Here is a 17839-nt window from a genome sequence, read left to right as displayed (position 1 = left end):
CATGTTGTGGCGCCTTGTGATCTTGTAGATCGGCTATTTTTAGGCTAATGTTCCCCCCAGAAGTGCTTTAAAAAAAAAAGCAGATCTACAAGCTCACAGGGATCGGCTTGTGATGGTTTGTAGATCGGCACCACAGCTCTACGACCGCAGGCGTCGTGTCGTTCCCTTTAACCCTTTAAGACCGGGAACGCGTCTGTCATCTTAAGATTCCTTTGGGCTATTCAAAAATAGCAGATCGAGCTTGTAGATCTGCTATTTTTGAAAAAGAAACGTGAAAATGTGTGGAAATCTTTGTATATATATTTTTTAAAGGAATTTGAAACTCAAATCTTTGCTTCTGGGGGATTCTACAAATGTCTTCTAAATCCTAACAGTTAAAACAAAAAATGCATTTGGCCGTGGACCCCCATCTCAAAATATTTTGTCCCAGGGACCCCCAGAAGTTGAGTTGAGTTAAAAATGTACGCTTAAAAAAATATAAGATTTGCACAAATTTTTCATGATAAAAAAAATAAATAATAATAGCATATCGGTGCCGCGCTACGAGCTTGTAGGTCTGCTATTTTTGAATAGCCAAAGAAATCTAAAAAAGACACATATTCTTTCCCGGTCTTAAGGGGTTAAAAGTAAAAGTAAAGCCCTTTACTGCGGTTTCACCTGACAGACGAGGGAGATCCCGCCAAATCACATGCGCCCGCACGTGATTTAAACGCATTACACGCATACGAGTACCAGAACCCCCCCCACACACACACACACACACACACACACACACACACACACACACACACACACACACACACAAACACACACAGTATAGTTGTATTACTATACTTGCGAGATCCTCGCCATTCCAGACCAGCAATTATGTGAATGCCATTTTTAAACCGTTACCCTGAAACCGAAAAATAGCAGATCAACAAGCTAGCAACGCCTTGTGTTGTTGTGATCTACTATTTTTGGTGCGCTTACACCTACAGTAAATATGAATCAGGCATAACTCCAACCCCAACAAACCTCTAGGTGTCTAATCCTAACCCCAACCTTAATCTTTTCCTCATTTTAACCTTAACTCCCCAAAAATATAGGTTTTACAAAGCATTATTTTACACAATTTTACACTTTGGCTATTAAAATAATAGCAGATATACAAGCTCATAGCGCGGCACACTGCAAAAAAAAAATCATCATGAAAATGTGTGCAAATCTTTGAATATATATTGTTTAAAGCAAACATTTTATCTATTCTTTGCCTCTGGGGGGTCCCTGGAACAATATAAGATATGTTTTAACAATAAAACAACCATTTCTCTTGTGACATCCATTCCAGATATGGTCCTCACTATGTCTATCTCTCAGATTTCACTATACTCGTGGGGACATTTGGCCCTCACAGTTATAGCAACACGCGCACACACACACACACACACACACACACACACACACACACACACACACACACACACACACACACACACACACACACACACACACACACACACACACACACACACACACACACACACACACACACACACAGATAACCGCGGCCGCTGATTGTTATCTCAAAGTTTGGAGCCACCAGGGAGTTGGAGGCGAGTTGAGTTGTGTGTGTGATTTCTGAGCTTGGCGTCTTTATCGGCGCCGCGCAGACACACACTGAGAGAGAGAGAGAGAGAGAGAGAGAGAGAGCGAGAGCGCAGCTGTGTGCCGCGCTGCCGACGCTTTGTTTTACCACCTTATTTACAACCCAAACCTATCCACCCACCACCCTGCAAAAAAACCCTGCAATGCCCTTCTCCTCTCTCTCACACACTCTTTCTCACCCTCACAGATGTCCCCCTGGTCTCTCACACACACACGTACACGCACACACACACACACACACGTACACACACACACACACACACACACACACACACACACACACACACACACACACACACACACACACACACACACACACACACACACACACACACACACACACACACACACACACACACACACACACACACGATGTCAGGCAGATCTACGAGCTTGAAGATATGCTATTTTTGAAGAATCTCGAAAATGTGTGCAAAACTTTTTCTTCTTTTTTGTGTGTTTTTGGTCTCCACTACCTCTCTTCTATCCCCAAAAATACCCCAGTTTGAACACTCAGGCTTTCACAGCAAATCTGGGTTTTTCTGTAAATTGGTCTCAAAACAGGCCAAACTGATTTGGGGTACAATCCCTCCCGTTTATCAGTTCCAACCCCCCCAAAAAAAAATATATATATATTTTTTTTCTTTTCTTTTTTTTGGTCTTCTTTTTTTTTTTTTTTTTTTCACAGAACCAGGAGTAACATGCATACAAACTGGCTCAATAGTGCCCCGTGCCAAACAGGACAATGTGGTATTGCAGGTGAAAGTGCTTTATAAGCCAGAGAGAAGTTAGTTACTTGGAATGAGTATCTGAGGCTTGATTTAGGCTCAAACCTTTTGAAAAACGTTTCAGGGACATAAACAATATGATATTAAATATTATTATTGTTTTTTAAATTCAAGGTGTTGTCCCTTTAAAGCAAACATGAAATAAAATCTTTGCTTCTGGGGGTCCCTGGAACAAAACATTTTTAGATGGGAAAATTGCCAAATTCATATCATTTTGGGGGTCCTTGACATGAAAAAAGTTTGACAACCACTGATATAGAAACATACGTTTTTCAGAAAACCGTTAAGGATTTAGAAGACATTTTGCAGAATCGGAACCTCAGGCCATAATGGCTTAACCATAAAACATCAACTCCTGTCTTGAGGACTATAGGATAATTGTCCCCATAATGTCTATTTTTCTAATTCTACTAAGGTTTGCCCTCACAAGTGTAGTAATACTACAAGTACACACACACACACACGCACGCACACACGCACGCACGCACGCGCACACACACACACACACACACTCGGACACTTCTTTTACTGCAGCTGTAGGCTATCTTAGCACCACAGACAGTCTCAAGGTAGTGAACTCTTTGCAGGGAGGAGAGAAATCTATTGGCTGTTCTTCACCTTAACAAAGCAGTGAGCTAGCAGAGGCTGCGTGCTGTGCTGCGCGTCCGCTCGCTCTCAAAGGAGGATCTGTTCCTTATTGTGTTTCCAAAACGAGACTCACAGCGCTCGTGGCAATACAAGTAAAAAAGGTACCAGGAATCAAGTATAACCAAGGTAGTAACATAGCAAGCATCAAAGTAGAGATGTTTTCTTATTGTTCCCAGTGATGGATGAAGTAGGCTACTCAGATGTAAAAAATAGCAGTACCATAATTTACAATTAATGCTCTGTTACAACTAAAATGCCTTTATTCAAAATTGTACTTGAGTAAAAATACAAAAGTATCGGTATCAAAATATAAGTATGTATGTAACGCCCAGGATTTGAACTCTGGTCTCCAGCGTGGAAAGTCAACATCTTAACCACTAGCCTAAAGGGGAAAGATGACACAGCGCCAAAGTAAAAGTACTAATTTTTTTTTTATATTCCATATGAAAATTATATCCACGAATTCAAGTCTCCATGGGATGACTAATCGATAGGAAAAAAATATATTTTCGGGGTGAAATATCCCTTTAAGTCTGGTCATTGTATGTTTTTTAATAATAATCTAAATCTGTAAAATAACTAGTAACTAAAGTTTTCAAATAAATGTAGTTGAGTGAAAAGTACAACATTTGCCTCTGAGATGCAGTGGAAAGTATTGGAAAATGGAAAGATACCTAAAAACAGTACTTAAGTGCAGTACTTAAAGGGGAAATCCACCCATTTTCAATATTTAACTATGTCATTAATATAGCATAAAGGAGTTGTGTGGAAATAAGAAAAAATTAAAAAAAAAAATAACATTGCAAAAAATTTTAACATTGCAAAAAAATTAACATTGCAAATTACACCATGATGAGTCATCACAGTGTAATTTGCAATGTTAATTTTTTTGCAATGTTAAATTTTTTTGCAATGTTAATTTTTTTTTTAATTTTTTCTTATTTCCACACAACTCCTTTATGCTATATTAATGACATAGTTAAATATTGAAAATGGGTGGATTTCCCCTTTAAGTAAATGTACTGTAGGCCTACTTTCCACCGCAGAGAATAACCAAGGTAGTGCGTAGCAGGTCCATTAACATAGAATCAAAGTAGATATTGTTCTTATATTGCTCCCGGTAGGTTTCAGGACTGTAGTGTAGAGAAGCTGCTCAATAAGCAAAGTCAACAGACTGCTGCTTCTAAACAGACACTTTGCACAGGGAGCCCACAGCATAAAGCCCACATAAAAATCAAAGGACAAGCAGCAGGCGTAGCATAGCCGCTTTATCGCTCCCTGATGGCTACTTCCTGGTTTGAGCAGTTAAAAATCCACCTACGTGACATATGGAGGGTTGTCTCCTCAGTCACAGGTGTAAACAATGCTGTGGAGAAACATATTAAAGCTGTATTATGTAACCTTTTTTTTTAGGTAATACAATGATGTTTTGTACAATCTGTATGTTATAGACTAGAGTATTAGTTCTCAACCTGAGGGTATTGCAAGTGGCCAAAAAAGCCCAAAGATTTTTCAGAACATTAAGATTTTTATGATAATATAACATTAACCCTTTCAGACCAGGAAAGAATCTACTAAATACAACATTTGTAACTCAAATCTTTGCTTCTGGGGGGATTCTATAAATGTCTTCTAAATCCTAACAGTTTATTTTTTTTTAATCATGTTGCTATAATCTAGTTCTCAAGTGGTTCTCAAACTTTTTCATGTCAAGGACCCCCAAAATTATATGAATTTTGGCCGCGGACCCCCATCTCAAAATATTTTGTTCCAAGGACCCCCCAGAAGTTGTAACAGAGTTAACTCATTGAGTGCCATTAACGTGTTTCACGTGTTTTACCGCTATGGTGCATCGTGCCATTAACGTGTTTCACGTGTTTTTGAAAAAAATAGAAAAAAAACAAAACAAAAAAGAACCCAAGATATCATTATCTGAAGATTTGCAGCTCCATCCACTCCTTATTTAACTTATAACTGAAAAAAAGGCTGTATCTCGCTTCCTAAGCACTTTTTTTTTACTTTGAAAAAAAAGAAAAATCGTACTGGCCAGAAATAGCCAGAAATAATTCAGGCACTCAATGAGTTAAAAATGTGCGCTATGGAAAAATAGATATTCAAAGATTTGCACACATTTTCATGATTTAAAAAAAATAATAGCAGATCTACAAGCTCAGCTATGAGCTTGTATATATGCTATTTTTGAATAGCCCAAATAAATCTTAAAATGACGCAGATGCGTTCTCGGTCTGAAAGGGTTAATATAAAAAAATGATACCAATTAATAAGAACTCATGGTATACTACGTTAGTTCCATTGATCCTAGGTGGAACGCAATCGATTGATTGATCATTAAAATAAACATGCTCTGAAAATGTACGCGGCCCACCCACCTGACCACCGTGTGGTCAGATAGGTGGGCCCCCGCGAATGCTTTTCAAGATTTTCAAGTGGGCCCCTGGTCCGGAAAAAAAGGTTGAGAACCACGTACTGTGGTAGAGTATGTTAAAGGACGACTTCACCCATTTTCAACCTGTCTTCGTATAATTGGTCCTCACTAAATGCTCATTATAACATGGCACCATTTTTGTCTACTCGGTCTGTGTCTCGGAGGAGGGCTGTGGACGGTTCAGAAGCCCGTCTACCAGTGACATCATCGATGGGGAATCCAAGCTAATAGAAACTACAGGCTTTCTGTTCCTGGAAAGTTAGCATGCTATAATGGAAGCCATTGTTCTTGCGTTAATAAAAATAAAAATGAAAAGTTTCTGAAGTGTCCACATCCCTCCTATGAGACACAGACTGAATGGGGAAAATGACACAATTTTATCAGGAGCATTAGTGAGGATCTATTATATGAAGATAAGTTGAAAATGGGTGAAATCGTCCTTTCTTTCTTTTTCCTTTATTTATTCAGGGAAGCCCATTGAGAGCAAGCTCTCTTTTTCAAGGACGCCCCGATAACAGCATATAAAACATAAGAAATACATAACATAATGAAAAACAATAATAAACATTACAATCATCACAGAAGCAAATAAATATAGTGTTACATGAAACAGGTGCAGTCACTATGAAATGTGTCCTCAAGAAGTATCCTAAATGTCTCTATGGAGACCAATCGCTCCAGTTTCAGAGAGTCCTGAGGTTTGTTCCATTTGTGTGGAGCATAATAACTGAAAATACAATATAACTTATACAAGTGGGGATGGTTGCATTTGGTCTCCCTACTCTTCTATTGAGACATTATTAGATCCTATGACACGACCTTTGACGCCAGAAGAAACGAGAAAGTTAGACAGTGCATAGCATTTGTTTCTTCCCTTCCTCATTTGCTATTCATTACTCCACAGTGGCTTGAACCGGCGAGGTGGAGAAAAGGGATAGGAAGGCGAGAGGCGAGATGGTGTTAGCAGAGAGGTGGTTTAATGCAAAAACAGAGAGTAATGTAGAATCACAGAGCGCTGGCTTTCCACGCCGTCGACAAGGCCTAATTGAAATAAAGGCCAACACAATGCTTATTAAGGTTCACTTCAAAGACGGTTAGTCAGCACGACGATAAAGCATGAGGGTTTAAACCCCACCCCAGCCCGGTCATTCATTAACACAACATGCTTAGATCAGTGGTTTTCAACCTTTTTCATGCCAAGGAGGACCCCTAAATTGATATACATTTGGCCGAGGACCCCCAGAAAATGTTTTGTGCCAGGGACCCCCCCAGAAGCAAAGATATTTCCGCTTTAAAAATTATAAATATTCAAAGATATGCACACATTTTCAAGGTTTTTTCAAAAATAGCAGATCTACAAGCTCATAGCGCGGCACTCGGTGCCGCGCTATGCGCTTGTATATATGCTATTTTTGAATAGCCCAAAGCTAAGTGGTTAAAAATGATTGTGACGCTATGTTAAAGAGGTGGTGCCATGATTTTGCACTTTTTCTGTCGTTCATGTGTCTATGAGGTTGATAGAACTTCATTAAGCACCCTGGTGGTGTTTTTATGGTGTTTTACGTCTTCTCTGACTATTTTGAGTTTCTCCCTGGAGGCTCAAACGTACCAATAGAAAAACATAGCTTTAATGACGCAGTAAAATTATACCCTCCCCCTCATTATCATAACACAACAGGTGTGGGCATGAGGAGGAGGAGGGACTAGGACAGGTGGGTGGTCTTGTGGTTCAGGTGGGAGGAGGAGGTGCTAAGGTGAGAACCAGGTATACTTAATGAACTGGAGGCGTGTCCACATAAAAACATAATTTTAACACTTTCTCTACATTTGTTTGAAAAAAATCTTCCTCCTAGTATAACCATAATACCTGATGATTATGTTTTAAGGGGGGGGGGGGGGAATCACTGAAAATCACGGCATTCCGTCTTTAACTAATTTCGCTGGGGACCCCCTGGTACTCGTTAAACAAATTAACGATTCCCTGCTGTGTGTCGTTCAGGTGATGACGGCGGTGGAGCAGGACTACAGGCTGCCTCCGCCCATGGACTGTCCCATGGTGCTCCACCAGCTGATGCTGGAGTGCTGGGTGAAGGAGAGGAACCTCAGGCCAAAGTTCTGCCGCATCGTCAGCACCCTGGACAAGCTGCTCCGCAACGCCGCCAGCCTCAAGGTGGTCACCAGCAGCTACTCGGGGTGAGCTGGACATGCACACGCACGCACGCACGCACGCACGCACGCATGCACACACACACACACACACACACACACACACACACACACACACACACACACACACACACACACACACACACACGGCAAAGCACGGGCACACAGCAGCACACCAGTGGAGATTTTTTACATGTTATCAGTGGTGTAAAGTAACTATAAGTACATTTACTCAAGTACTGTACTTAAGTACAATTTTGGGGTATTTTTACTTTACTGGAGTCATTCCAATTTTCTGTACTTTTACTTCTACTCCACTACATCTCAGAGGCAAATATTGTACTTTTACTCCACTACAATTATATGAAAACTTTAGTTACTAGTTACTTTGCAGATATAAATTGTTACATTATAAAACATACATTAACCACTTTAGCCCTATTTTATACATAGGCTATTTGAAAATAGACGATCTACAAGCTGTCTACAATGCGACGCGGTGTGAGTTTATAGATCGTCTATTTCCAAACATTTTGTACTTTTACTTTTGGTACTTTAAGTACATTTTGATACCAATACTTTTGTACTTTTACTCAAGTAAATTTTAAATATCGGACTTTTACTTGCAGTATTGATACTTTTACTTAAGTTAAACATTTGAGTACTTTTTCCACCACTGACACACACGCACACACGCACGCACGCACGCACGCACGCACGCACGCACGCACGCACGCACGCACGCACGCACGCACGCACGCACGCACGCACGCACACACACACACACACACACACACACACACACACACACACACACACACACACACACACACACACACACACACACACACACACACACACACACACACACACACACACACACACACACACACACACACACACACACACACACACACACACACACAGCAAAGCACAGGCACACAGCAGCAGTGGTGGAAGAAGTTCTCAACTTTACATGTTATCATATTTTCAACTTGGGCGTTTGGAAGCGTGTTTAGCCCATTAAGACCTGAGGCCGATTCTACAAAATGTCTTCTAAATCATTTTTTCATGTCAAGGACCCCCAAAATGATATGTATTTGGCCGCCGACCCCATCTCAATTTTTTTTTGTTCCAGGGACCCCCAGAAGCAAAGATCTGAGTTACAAATGTTCGCTTTAAATAATATATATTCAAAGATTTGCACACATTTTCACGATTTTTCAAAAATAGCAGATCTACAAGCTCGTAGCGCGGCAGTAGATCTGCTATTTTTGAATAGCCAAAGTGTAAGATAATGCTTTTTAGCTCACATCGAAATATGACACAGATGCGTTCCAGGTCTCGATGGGTTAAGCGAGCGCCTTTTCACGTTTTCAGCCGGGGGGGAAAAACCTCTTAGTGGACGTGGCCCTATTGAGTGGAGGGACAAAAGAGCAGCGCACACACACACTCACTGGCCAATTTCGCTTTAGTTTGTTTTTTCATGCCGTTTTTATTCCGCCACTGGAAATAATAAGAGCTTTGTATTGTGATTTGTGCTTACGGGCACCGTGCCAGCCTCTATTTATCTTGTCCAGGAATTTCATATAGATTCATCTAGATAAATTTGCCCACTTTGTATCGTATAGGAAGCGTTTTGTTAGCTCTGCCAAACCAAAGTGGGACGGGGGCTTATGTTTTCGTCCCGTTCTCATTTATCTGTATCTGTTTGCCTGTCTGTTAGTAGGAAAGGTTTATTATTGGGGAAAGGAAGAAGTTAAGAACTGATGAACTTATCACACCGACTGGCCAAACCGCGTGTATGTGTGGCCTATATCGCAACGGATTCACGTACCAACATAAAACTTTTGAGGAAAGGTTTGTCATTGGCTAATTGTTTCAGAAGGCCAGTGCTTCTCAAACTTTTTCATGTCAAGGACCCCCAAATTGACACTTAGTAGCCCGCGGACCCCCATTTGAAAAGATATGCCAAGGACCCCCATAAGAGAAGATTTTTTTACGGCTCTAATAGTGATTCTCAACCATTTTCATTTCAAGGACCCCCCCAGTTTGACATGCATTAGGCTACGGACCCCCATTTAATGGCATTTCTATCTCTGGAACCCCGGTATATATTGTAAAGTCAATGTTAATTTAACTCTGAGAGTGTCCAAATGGAACCAAATGAACCTGTTAGGGTCCATTTGGTTCCATTTCTACACTCTCAGAGTTACAGACCCATAAGGGTCCATTTGGTTCCTAACTATCTATATCATTTAGCTGGGGACCCCCTGGAACTCCCTCAAGGACCCCTGGGGGTCCCGGGACCCCACTTTGAGAGCCAAAGGTTTTACATGCATGTGCAGCACTATGTGGCCCATGTGTACGTGACGTGTCACAGCTGACCTTCGCTCTTAACCCCTTCAATCCCGGAAATCATCTGTGTGTCATTTTAGTTTTGAGCTACAGTAGGCTATAACCATCATTTTATACTTTCGCTATTCAAAAATAGCAGATCTACAAGCTTATAGCGCGGCACCGAGAGCCGCGCTACGAGATTGTAGGTCTGCTATTTTGTCTAAATCATGAAAATGTGTGCAAATCTTTTGAGTATTATATGTTTTAAACTAAGCGAATATCTTTGAACTCAAATATTTGCTTCTGGATGTCCCTGGAACTAAATATTGTACAAATGTTCGCTTTAAAAAAATTATATATATTAAAAGATTTGCACAAACTTTCAAGATTTTTCATAAATAGCAGATCTAAAAGCTCATAGCGCGGCACTCGGTGCCGCGCTATGAGCTTGTAGATCTGCTATTTTTGAATAGCCAAAGAAATCCCGGATCGAATGGGTTAATGTCAGTGTCACAGAGGTGCATGCGCTTGTATGCATCAGCTTGTATGCATAAGTGTTCCGTTTTCCCCTAGAGGGATTTGTTATATATATATATATATATATATATACATATATACATATATATATATATGTATATCTCCCATGCTCTTAAATGGATGTCTTCTAATATGCTGAGCGGGGAGTCATATTTAGCAGAGACTGAACGGCAATATCGAATAATATTCGCACTTCTATTCACATTTATTCACCAAGGAGTGAATGAAGGTTTTCAATCTATTCGTTAGTTATCGGACTGAAATGCTGCCTCTCTAGCCGTTTGATTTACCAATCTGTCTATCGTTGGTTTGACATCGTGGTGATTTGTGGCCACTGGCTTAAAAGCTCATCTGATCGCCAGCAAATGTCGTTGCTGTCGGGCAGAAACATTGTATCTCCATGATTCGTTGCTGTCCGGCAGAAACTCCATTTTGACGCTTTTGCATTTTTTCCCCATAAATCAGTGCTATTGAACACCCTTTACCTCTCTGTGTGTTGGTAAAAAAAAATATTGAACCAATGAAAAGTATTAAAAAGCGCTTCTGACAAAACCAGCCAACTCCATTGGATCCTCAAACTTTCTGCTAAACCAGCTAACGCCATCGAAGGGGGGTGGAGTTAGCTGGTTTTGCTGACTCCAGGCTCCACCCCCTTTTGACCTCCAACCTCATTGTGAGCTTGGAGGTCCACTTTTTGTTTTGTTTTTTTGGAGTTAGCTGGTTTCTCCCTAACAGCAGAGATATGTAACTTTCTATGCTTTGTCCTAAATGTAATGCCCTACTTTGTCATACAGTGTCACAAAAGTATCAAAATGGCTGATCTACACTTCTGCTATATTTGCTATTTTTGCTCTATTTTTCTTCCCCTTTTTTTTGGGGGGGGGGGGATGTGTGTCTGTGGGTTATAAATATTTAACCAATGAAAGGTATTTATTAACAAGAGCTTGCGACTAAATAATGACTACGTTGGAGGCATCGGAACACAGGATGTTTTTTCCATTTCCTGAAAAGCAACACAAAAAGGGGGGCTTGTTTCCAGTGTGGTCCATGGTACTAAATGCATCAGTAATTCATATAATACAATACAGTACAATATATTTATAGAGAAAGGAGGGGTGGAGGTGGGGGACAGAGGATTAGAGGATTAGTATCAAGGTGTTTTTAAGGTCAGCAATTCGTTAGCCAACATACGAGGTTTCCGCCCGACAGTGACAATTTTGCTTGACAACGAGGACGCCCTCCACCAAAGCAAAATGCCTATGCGTGGGCTGGCGTCGCCAGGCTGGTTGCAATGGCACCGCGGCGCGGTGGCACTTTATGGGCAGGCTGCATCGCTTTGGCAGAGAGGCTCTCTCTCTGCTGAGTGCCTTTTCCCCAAAGCTATACCGTACCAAATGAGAAGCGCTGCTTTAACCCTTTAAGGTGTGATTTATTTGGCTATTCAAAAATAGCAGATCTACAAGCTCATAGCGTGGCACCGAGTGCCGCGCTATGAGCTTGTAGATATGCTATCTTTGGGGGGAAAGATTGTGCAAATCTTTACAAATGTCTTCTAAATCTAAAACAGTTTTTTGAAAAAAAAACATATGTCGTTCTATCGGTGGTTCTCAAACTTTTTCATGTCAAGGACCACCCAAAATCATGTGTTTTTTGGCCGCCAATCCCCATCAAAATATGTTGTTCCAGGGACCCCCAGAAGCAAAGATTTGAATTAAAAATGTTAATATATATATATATATATATATATATATATATTTAAACATTTGCACACATTTTCACGATAAAAAAAAAATAGCAGATATACAAGCTCATAGCGCGGCACTCGGTGCCGCGCTATGAGCTTGTAGATCTGATATTTTTGAATAGCCAAAGAAATCTAAAATGACACAGATGCGTTTTAAAAAAATCTTGCCATTGAGAGAATAAAGTGTGCCATGGTTTGCTGTGCACTTTCGAGGATAGTTGTACTTTTGAAGTTGACATTTGGGGGGGGCGGCCATAACTGACTGGGTCGGCCATAGCTGAATAGTCAGAGAGACCGCCTGGTAAGCCAAAGGTCCCGAGTTCGATTCCAGGCCTCAGCAACGTGTCAAAGTGTCCCCTAGGAAAGACATTTAACCCCTAACAGCTCCCTGAGCACAACAACCAATGGCTGCTCAGTGCTCACTGCTCCTAGGATGGGTAAAATGCAGAGGACAAATGTCACGTTATGTGCAAAAATATAGTGACCAAAAAAACCCTCATAAAGGCAATGCTGCATTTTAACCACATAAGCCCCACTGCCCTGCAAAGCCAGTGTATTAACTAACTAAGACAATCTAACTGGCTTTCCAAGTGTTTCAACTTGCCAGACAAATAGCTTTGGTACTGTATGTAAGTGATATTGCACTAATTGTATTATCTGTTTATGATGTAATTGTTTACCCCTCAAAATCAGGCATGCTGATTTGAGCTTTCAGACAAATAACTATGTCAGTGTCTCCAGAAATGTAGTCACTGCAGTTTCGTAGGGCAGCATACAGTATGTCTTGAGCAAAGGTGTCACGTGGCAGAAATAGCCGATATACAAGCCTTAATAATGCCTGAATAACGCCTTAATACGCATAATGAAATGCTCAAAAATAGTTTCCGTGATAACTTTCAGGGTTCAGCGAGAACAGAGCAGAGACCCCTTTAACCCCTAAAGAGCCGCAGTGCAACCCGAGGTCCTCTGACGGGGGGGGGGGGCCTCTGGGGCTGATCCACAACAAAAGGTGACTGGAGAGACTTGGCGAGCTCCATCCTGCCAAGTCCCTATAGTAGCTCATTCTCAAAGCAAAGCACTCCTCAAATTGCAATGGCTCTTACATGGAAGCCTTTTTACAATATTGTTTTCCTTTGTGTGCGTCGTGTAAGGTGTTTCTCGTTAAGCACTTTGTAAGGTATTTTGAAAAGTGCTATATAAAAATACAATTGTTGTCGTTATTGCTATTATAGCTACAGTAGCTTCGACAGACAGACAGATACACACAGATAGATAGATAGATAACTGTTTTTTTTTTTTTTTTTTTGATACAAAATCCAGCTAAAGGTCAGTCAAAGGTGAGGACTGTGTGAAACTTTGGGGAAAGTTTCGAGACCCCCTCAAAAATGAGACGCTACTTCTCAAGGAACTAGGAAGCAATTAAGACCTGAAGCCGATTCTACAAATGTCTTCTATAAATCCCAAAAGTATTCTGAAAAACGTATGTCTCTATATCAGTGGTGCTCAAACTTTTTCATGTCAAGGACCCCCAAAATGATATGTATTTGGCCCGCGGACCCCCATCTCAAAACATGTTGTTCCAGGGACCCCCAGAAGCAAAGATTTGAGTTACAAATGTTTGCTTCAAAAAAATATATATTCAAAGGTTTGCACAAGTTTTCACGATTTTTCAAAAATAGCAGATCTACAAGCTACGAGCTTGTAGATCTGCTATTTTTGAATAGCCAAAGTGTAAAATAATGCTTTTTAGCTCACATAAAAAAATGACACAGATGTGTTCCAGGTCTTAATGGGTTAAAAAATTCTGACATAGTTAGTTAGTTAGTTAGTTACTGTAGTTACTGTAGTTACTGTAGTTACTGTAGTTAGTTATTTAGTTAGTTAGTACTAGTGGGGTCATGGAAGAGAATTTTGGAGCAGTGTCTGCTGAGTGTTCTGGGAGTGTTTGGAGAAAGAGGAAGATGTCGCCCAGCGAACAAACACGGACTGTATGTTTGGATTAAAGGAGGGCAGAACAACAGGCCCTCGTGTGTTGTTTTTGTTTTGGTGTTGTTGTTTGTCGATGCATTCGGGTTGGGCCTCATCAAGGAGTCGAGCCAGTTGGTTTCGTTGTCGTATTGTCACACGCGTAAAGCTCTCTCTCAGAGGCTTTGCTTTGTAGGTTAATGAGTGTTGATGTTTGCCAGTGCAGCGGTCCTCCTCCGCATTTTTTTTCTCTTTCCCCGAGTGGCAAACTTCCTTTTTTCTGGGCAGAAGGAAGGAAGAACTCGCGTGTCAGCTTGGTGTCCCTGGAACAGCACGGCCAACGAAGAGAGGAAACAGCCTTCCGTGTGCATGGAACAACTTCAATGATTTCCAAATGTTGCTATAGCCCTATTATTGTGCTTCTGCTGTTTATTTTGTAACCGGTGCATTTCTTACTGCGTTCCATTTTTATGCTGGCATCCTCTAGCCTGGGTATCATTAGCACAGGGTTAGCTACTAGATCTCAAGCTCTCTACAGTAATGTATAATGCATCAAGTTAACAAACTCAAGTTTGTGTGTGTGCGTGTGCATGCGTGCGTGCGTGCGTGTGTGCGTGCGCGCGTGTCTGCTCGTCTGCTTGCGCCAACTCTGCGATACTCTTCCACCCCCCCTCCCCCCCACTGAAAGTCGAAGTAGAATTCATACATGCAAGCACGCGGGCACTCTGCCAACTCATGCCTTGGCGCAGGGGTCTCACTATAGCACCGGCGTGCCCCCCAAGGGCCAGTCCTGTGCCAGGAAGCAGGGAGCCCAGTGCTAAGCTAATTGTGTGTGGAAACGTAAATGGCTGACCTCGGTTTTTTAAAAATTCCCCCGTGGTGTGGGTGGCTGGATCCACCGGGACGGGGACGGGGGGGGGGGGGGTTGATAGGGACTACAGGCAGCCGCCACACAGCTGCTGAGGTGGAAAAGCAGGGGGTGATGGAGTGTGAGTAATAAGGGAGATTGAGAAGAGGCTAAAAGAGAGGAATGTGTTTAACCCATTCAGAGCGGGAACGCATACCGTGTCATTTTAGAATTTTAGAACCACTATTTTTAACTTGGGGCTATTCAAAAATAGCAGATCTACAAGCTCGTAGCGCGGCACTCGGTGCCGCGCTACGAGCTTGTAGATCTGCTATTTTTGAAAAAAACTTGAACATTTGTGCAAATCTTTGAATTCATATAATTTTTTGACACAACATTTTTAACTCAAATCTTTGCTTCTGCGGCGTCCATGGAACAACATATTTTGATGGGGATTGGCGGCCAAAAACATATCATTTTGGGTGGTCCTTGACATGAAAAGGTTTGAGAACCACTGATATAGCAACAAATTGTTTTCCCGAAAAATTAAGAAACTTGTTGAGAGACATTTGAGATTTACAAATGTTCGCTTTAAAAAACACATATTCAAAGATTTGCACACGCACACGTTTTCACGATAAAAAAATGAGAAAATCATTTTGAATAGCCAAATAAATCTTAAAATGACACAGATGCGTTCCCGGTCTCAATGGGTTAATTAGGTTGCTAATGAGCTTTTTAACGCACCGGGGGAGGGGTGGGGGGATGGGGGGGGGGGGAGCGTCCCCAGCGCCGCGCCGGACGACGCGCCGGGAGAGAGATGATGGCTGATCGTCGTGTTGTTGTCGCCGCGTGTGTGTGTGTTGGCGTGCTATACTTGTGTGCGCACACACACACACACACACACACACACACACTTGTGTGCGTGTGTTATTATTCTACGTTGTCGGGGCGTTATGCGGACGGCAAGCTGATGATTAATTCATGGGCTCATCTCTATGTGACAGCCCGGGATAGAGAGAGAGAGGGAGGGAGAGAGAGAGAGAAGGAGAGATAGAGAGAGAGAATTGCGTAGTCAGAGCGTGGTTTTTAGTGTGCATTTCCTGTGTTTGCGTGCGCCGGGGCCCTGTGTTTTTTTTTTTTTAAGGTATATAGCGAGAATGTGTACGCATCACTGCGGCACCTCACTTACCACTGACTGCTCAATGATGCTGGAGCCAGATAATGGAGGGAGGAGAGAGAGAGAGAGAGAGAGAGAGAGGGAGGGGAAATGAGAAGACATGCACCACTATCTCCTGAACATCTTCGACCAGGACGAGCATCAGCGAGAAGGACACTGGGGCCACCGAACAAAGGACACTCAGACAAATGTACAGCCGGAAAGATCACCGAGATGTGTGTGTGTGTGTGTGTGTGTGTGTGTGTGTGTGTGTGTGTGTGTGTGTGTGCGCGTGTTCGTGAGCGTGCCACACAGTACATTTCACACACTTTTATTAAACAAAGCATTATGATGAATTGATTTGGATCTGGGGTTGGATATGGATTGGTAAATAGCAGTCTGGCGTCTAATGTTGCTGGGTACTCCATCATCGGTATATCAGTAACAACATATTGTCTCTGTCGGGTGGAAACCTCATATTATGTCCAAAAAAATGTTACTTTTCAGGATTCAAATTCAAAAGTAGCAGATCGACAAGTTCAAAAATGGGTTTTGAATAACGGATATAAGAGGTTTCTGCCCGACGGCAACGCTGTCCTCTTTGTCTCTTTTCGCCGTGCAGCGGCCAGACGCTCTACAATGTGTGTAATCTGAAACCCCCAGCCTTTAACACAAAGAAGCAATGAGATACGGCCCCCTTGTCTTTTTTTGTTTGAAGTGTCTTGTGAACCTGTGAATGACCCCTGCGTGTCTTTGTGTTGGCAGGGATCTGCTGCGGGTCGGCGGCACGCTGCCCGGCCATCACAGGAAGAGCCCGGAGGACACCACTCAAGAGATTGTTCGACAGCAGATGAGCCAGACGCTCCCCATCAGGGTCTGAGAGAGAGAGAGAGAGAGAGAGAGAGGAGAAAAAAACAAAACCGACCCCAGAAGAACAAAACAAAAAACAAAAACCCATTTCAAGAACTTGGAAGCCAAACGGAACATAATATACATACAGTAACAGAGAGTTAAAAAAAAAACTACCTAAGAAGACTCTTAACGTGGAGAGAATCTGATGCGGGGTGGTGGGGGAAAAAAAGGAATCCTCCCCCCCCCCCCGACAGAGATGAAAAGAAGACCCCTTTCGGATCATTTCGCCGGGGGGGCCTGTGCACATGGAGATTATAACCTTTTTGTTTTTCGAAAAGAAAAGTTCCTGTTGCAGTACTATGTTGACACGTGTGAAATTTGTGAAGAAAAAAAAACGAAGTGTCCGTTTTTTTTACATGAAGCCAAACTTCCATGGTCGTCCGTCCGTTGTCCCTCCCTCCCTCCGCCCCCCTTCCCTCCCCCCTCCCTCAGGTTGTGTTTGCATGTCTTGCATGTGTCCTCTGCAGGTTGGGAAGCGCTTCCTCAGTGCTATCATAGTCTACCGTATCTCTACCCCCTTTTTGCCACCTTTTTCCTTCCTAACTTCCTTCATTCCTTCCACCGTCTCGCTTAAATTGACCTGCTTTCTTCCGCAAAAACGGACGAGAGAACTCGCGCGGTTACGGAGTCTAACCTCGCG

At 42.1% G+C, this 17839-nt stretch overlaps 1 protein-coding gene across 1 annotated transcript in view; it reads left to right on the top strand.

The window, feature by feature from the left end:
• Positions 1 to 17582, top strand: part of ephb3a (eph receptor B3a) — a 96721-nt gene extending 79139 nt beyond the window's left edge. The window contains exons 14-15 of the mRNA XM_080440676.1: positions 7529 to 7722; positions 17053 to 17582. Coding sequence (XP_080296802.1) covers positions 7529 to 7722; positions 17053 to 17167 — 309 coding nt within the window. The 3' untranslated portion in view covers positions 17168 to 17582. The remainder of the gene's footprint in view (positions 1 to 7528; positions 7723 to 17052) is intronic.
• The last annotated feature ends 257 nt before the right edge of the window (positions 17583 to 17839 follow it).

Source organism: Gymnoscopelus braueri, assembly GCF_963280865.1.
Source record: "Gymnoscopelus braueri genome assembly, chromosome: 10".
Classification (NCBI taxonomy): Eukaryota; Metazoa; Chordata; class Actinopteri; order Myctophiformes; family Myctophidae; genus Gymnoscopelus; species Gymnoscopelus braueri.
This window is presented reverse-complemented; position numbering and strand designations above follow the sequence as displayed.